At 44.1% G+C, this 5,395-nt stretch overlaps 1 protein-coding gene across 3 annotated transcripts; it reads right to left on the bottom strand.

Annotated features, from left to right (window-relative positions):
• Positions 1–1,909: 1,909 nt before the first annotated feature.
• On the bottom strand, positions 1,910–4,462 carry LOC109744614 (protein ALP1-like). 3 transcript variants are annotated; one of them, XM_020303765.4, is made up of 2 exons: positions 4,149–4,462; positions 1,910–3,389 (listed from the first exon to the last, which is right to left on the bottom strand). In XM_020303765.4, exon 2 carries the CDS (start codon positions 3,363–3,365, stop codon positions 2,022–2,024), a length of 1,344 nt encoding a protein of 447 aa, XP_020159354.1. In that variant the 5' UTR covers positions 3,366–3,389; positions 4,149–4,462; the 3' UTR covers positions 1,910–2,021. The 3 variants fall into 3 exon arrangements, with proteins under 3 accessions (XP_020159354.1, XP_020159353.1, XP_040256136.1); XM_020303764.4 differs by having other exon boundaries at positions 1,910–3,483; XM_040400202.3 differs by having other exon boundaries at positions 1,910–3,483; positions 4,107–4,462.
• Positions 4,463–5,395: the final 933 nt, after the last annotated feature.

Consider the following 5,395-nt stretch of genomic DNA (forward strand, 5'->3'; position numbering starts at 1 on the left):
TGTCCTGCAGCTATGTGAAGAGTTAGTCATGGAATTTCACTAAACATTGTGTTTTTATATCCAGGTATTCAACGAACTCATGCATCATGCTTTAGTTTTCGGAGATCCTACAAGGTTGTCGAAGTTCAACACGACCGGTGTTGTATCCCCCGAGAAGAAGTCACGGGTCGAGGAAGCATGTCATATGCTCAGGGCCTGGTTGAGCTAAACAATTTTGAAGTTTTGCACAGTCGATCATGGAGCTAAACATTTGATATCTTAAGTTGTATGGTTTTCTGATTATGAAGTTTCTCCAAGCAAAAGATAATATTGACAACCCGCATTTTTCTAAGATGGTCCCTCATGTGAGAAAGGTGTACATCGCAGAAAATTAATAGGGCCAAGTGGGCATGTTGTGCATATCAGTTTGTCAGTCTGGGTGACATTGCAAGATGTAGCTGACACCACTCTGCAGGCTATTACATCTATTCGTCAGGAATAACATTTCAATTGTTCGTGCAGAAAATAAATGAGTACATCCTTGGACGAAAAATGAAGTAATTCGTTATAAAACAAGCTAAAGAGTGATTAACGTGGAACAGAGCTCCGTCGATCTGCCACGAGTACTATGTCGTCCATTGTCAAAGAGTAAACATGCAACATCATCGGTGACGGCGCCCAGCGGTTAGGTCCACACGGGACCACAAGGTCAACTCTGTTTGGTTGATAGTTGAGTTGGTCACATGCCCACATGTTATCATCAACACTACTCTCTCTAAGAACGTTTTTGGTTGCCTGCATAAGACCCAAACAGGCCCGTGCGGGATGAAAACTGGTTGTTTGGTTGCCTGGGCTGCATCTACATCTTGGATCGCACGAAACTTAAAGCAGTCCCGGGCCAGGCTGCGAGCTACTGCCGAATCGGTAGTTTCTCGGCAGCGAGGCTCGCTGCTGCCACGCGTGGCTCTTGGTTGCACACCTAAGGGAACACGTGAGACGGATGGGACGTCTCAATAACTCCCCTCTCTCTCGTGTCACCGCCCACTCTCCTCACCAGCCCGTTGCTCTCCTCTTCTCCGATGGCTCGCTTGCCGCCACGCCGTCCCCTCACCCCCATCGAGGCCAGCGGCAACCGCTCTCCTCTCATCGTTGCTTTCTACGAACAACAAACGGAGACTATCTACTTCAAACGAATAACAAACTGAACAAACCATATATAGCACCAACACCAATGCACATAATATTTTTGTAGCAAATCATGAGCGGGGAAATTAGATTATCATCAGAACCATGAAAAGACGTGTTCCATCCAAATCAAAGAATGTACAACAAATCTTTTCATCGAATAAATAACTTTACAGTTTGGGTATAATAGCTAGCTTATCTTTTAGTTTCGTTAATTTTGGATTTGCAAAATATATGAATGAATGGAGGGGGAATTAAAGAAAAGTGCTCCTGTCGAGATCCGCCTTTCAAAATGAAACAAATAATCAAAATGTATGAACAAACAATCAAATTACTAAACCGTCAATGCTCCCCAATGGGGCGTTGAAGCCGTCTTTGTCAGCAAATTGCCGTCCGCTAAGGGCTTTTCCCACCACCTGGCATGGTCTTGCTCTTCTCGATCCATGCGCACAACACCGCTCGGCCATGACCGCCAATGTGCATGCCCCGGTCATTAATCCCCTCCTCTGCACCCATAGTGGGTAGTAACATAGAGTAGTAACATGCATATGTTATTAGTCTATGTTACTACCTCTATAGTGGGTAGTAACATAGAGGTAGTAACTTGAGATTTTCATTTATTGTTTTGTGGGATCTATACTAATACTTTAACTTTGTGATCTATATGTGGCATGTATCAATATGAAATTTTGTTTGCCAGTACCCATATATAAATACAAGAACACAAATTCGAACGGACCCATAATAAATAATAAGTGCCAATATAATATAATTAAAATATATAAAACATGTTTAGAGCCTTATGCTCTATGTTACTCAATAATAAGTGCCAACATGGATCAAGTCTCAAATATAATCTATCGTCGCCCAAACTTTCTCCATATATGCTCAATCAAATCATTTTTTAGAGCCTTATGCATCGGACGATTACGAATTCTAGCATCTCTTTGAAGTACCTCGGCAAATATTGGCATGCCACCATGAGTAAATACTGATGGGAAAACAATTGATGAGCCTGCTTCCTCATTCAAATCAAGCATATTCCCCGCCTCTTCTTTTTCATCCTCAACTATCATGTTGTGTAGAATGATGCAGGCTAACATAATATGATGGAGATCGCCCCGGTCATATAAACGTGCCGGGCGCAGTAAAATAGACCATCGCGCCTGGAGCACACCAAATGCACGTTCCACATCCTTCCTTGCACCTTCTTGATGTTTAGCAAACAACCTCTGTTTTTCTGTTTGAGCCATCGGTATCGACTTCACGAATGCTGCCCACTCTGGGTATATTCCATCTACAAGGTAATAACCAAGTTGATATTCCTTCTCGTTGACATTATAGTTCACTCGAGGAGCTTGCCCTTTCAGTTGCTCAAGGAACAACGTTGACTGATTAAGCACGTTGATGTCATTGTTGGATCCAGCAACACCAAAAAATGCATGCCATATCCAAAGATCCTGAGAAGCAACCGCCTCTAGAATAAGAGTAGGGACGCCTTTATACCCACTGGTGAATTGTCCCTTCCACTCCATGGGACATTTGTCCCAACGCCAGTGCATACAGTCGAGGCTTCCTAACATGCCAGGAAACCCACGACTCTCTCCAATATCAAGTAAGCGCTGCACATCGTTGACATTGGGTTTTCGCATATACTCATCACCAAATATATGAATCACGCCTTTGACGAACAGCTTTAAGCACTTAATTGATGTGCACTCGGCAATCTTCAGGTACTCATCGAGAGCGTCAGCGGGAGTACCATATGCCAATTGGCGAATAGCTGATGTGCATTTCTGCAATGGAGATAGCCCATCACGGTCAAGAGCATCTTTCCTTTGCGTGAACTCTGGAGACCACTCTCCTAGTGCATGTATGATACGCTCAAAAAGGGGCCTTCTCATCCGAAATCTTCTACGAAATACCTTCTTCTTGTAGGTAGGATCATCACAGAAATAGTCGCGTACCAATTGCTCAGCAGCTTCTTCACGTGGCCTGTTCACGTAAATCCTCGGACCACTTCTGCTTGATCTTCCTTGAGCGTCAAGGCTTTCCTTCACTTCTATTGCGATCTCCTTGGCGAATGAGTCTAACATGTCCATCTGGACAAGGTAGTGATCTAGTGTGTAGAGGGAGGAAGGATCAATGATACTTGCTTCAGCTTCATCATCGGAACCATCAGCCGGTTGATTGGTATCCATATTTTGGTGCCCTTGTACAGGATGCTGCACTTGCGGAGGTTGAAAATTATAATTATGCATTGGAAGGAATTGTCCAAAACTTAGCAAGTCTTCAGGTGCAGGGGTGTACATTGGCCTCCTGTTACAGTAGCAATGAAATTTTGTACAACACCTCATCTCTCTAACAGAAGTATTGTAAATATTAAATTATCAAGCGCACTAAACAAATTCATGAGGTATGCAATTGGATTTGGTCAGAAACAGACTATAACAAGATATTTTTTAGGCTACTGTAAGAGATAGACTTAACACAGAACACATCTATTTTGGTGACCTGGAGTATTTGGACTGTTCGAAATGATTGTATTTGGTCAGGTACATAACTTATTCCTCTTTGTATCAAAGTCTAACTTGTAAATACTTATCTTAATAAAACTGCAGTAGGATAATCCTACTGTTTCTGCTATATATGAAGCATAATCAATCCTTTGTTCAAAAAGCATGTCCTAACTAGTGTCTCGATGTGATATATCACTTGTTCAATGAAGAAAGCAAAAGCAAAAGGATGTCAACTGAAGCTCACGGTTTTGGTAATTCGGGCCACACCTACACACGCTAAATCAGACTTAGAAATTCAGACTTAGATGTGAGTAAAGACTTGGCAGTACAGAAATTCCCTGAAGATCTACACACGCTAAATCAGGTATTCGAGCTAAAGGAATTGCAATTGGCGAAGATTGAATTAAAAGCAGAAATTTATACCACGTAGGGTTTGCAGCAGAGGATTCCATGAGAGGGACGTACATGTACGGTGGTGTCGAGGGGCTGGCGGACGAGCTCGTCGGAGCGCCGGGGTAGAAGAGTTGCTGTGGCCAGCGGTTGGCGCACGAGCTTGCCGGGGCGCCGGGGATGTGCTGCTGCGGCGGAGAGGTCGCCGATGACCGGACTGGTGCCGCCTCCTTACGGGCACCAGACTTGGCCATGATTCAGGTGGACTCGCGTCGCCGGCCAGTGCTGCCGCCGGGCGGCAAGACGGAGAGCGGGGCGAGGGAGATGGAGGCGGCAGGGAGGGAGAGGATGGAGGCGGCAGGGAGGAAGAGGATGGAGCGGTGGGGAATTTTCCTTCGCGATGGGGACGCCGCAGTGGATCAATTTGCATTAAAAAAATTGTGGGACCAAGTGCGAAGTTACGGTAACCAACTATGTTACTGCTATACTCTCCCTTCTCATTAAATCATTGCCATGTATGCAAATCTACTGAGTTGGAATCTATGTTACTGCTAAGTTACTATCCACTATTACGCCCCTTCAATTGCTCCATCTTATACAGGTGCTAAAATTGCCAGCTAAGCAAAAAAATTGATGTGACATGTTAGTTAAAAAGAGTGAGAGTAGTATGGTGACCCCAGAAAGAAATGATGCTAAACACATGTACCTAGGTGGAAGCACAATTCTGAGTCTACAACTAACTAAATGCATGCAGCTTAGCACCTTTACATTGGGGCTTGAGTTGCTAAAGCATTTAATATACTTAGCGCCTCATCTAAACACCTTTACACTGGAGGAGGTCTTAGGCTGGTCACAATGGGCAAGAACATAGTCTAGTAACTTACACACTTCCCTAGACTATGTTACTACCTCCACAGTGGGTAGGAACATCTATATAGTGTCATGCAACAATGTATTTATTAGGTTATAGACTCATTGTTTCTTGGAGTGTGTGATGTTCCGATAACTTAGCTAGTTACCAAAAGCATCTCTCTCTTCATTAAATATGTGACACATAAGCAAAGTAGTATTGGAGTGTGTGATGTTACTCCTAAGTTCCTCCCCATTGTGACCAGCCTTATCCCTCGTCCTGGCCAGCGAGCCATCTCCAGCCACCATTTTGTCCCTGTAGAAGCTCGTAGCTACGTCATTGGCAGACTCGCTGACCCTTTGACACACTAAAGAAATACTCATTGTTGCAAAGATGCGTTCCATCCTTGAGTAGTTCGAAAATTGCTGCTGCTTTTCCTTCTTCTGCCGCAGCCACGATGCAGGGGAGAGCC

The sequence above is a fragment of the Aegilops tauschii genome, chromosome 2, assembly GCF_002575655.3.
Source record: "Aegilops tauschii subsp. strangulata cultivar AL8/78 chromosome 2, Aet v6.0, whole genome shotgun sequence".
Classification (NCBI taxonomy): Eukaryota; Viridiplantae; Streptophyta; class Magnoliopsida; order Poales; family Poaceae; genus Aegilops; species Aegilops tauschii.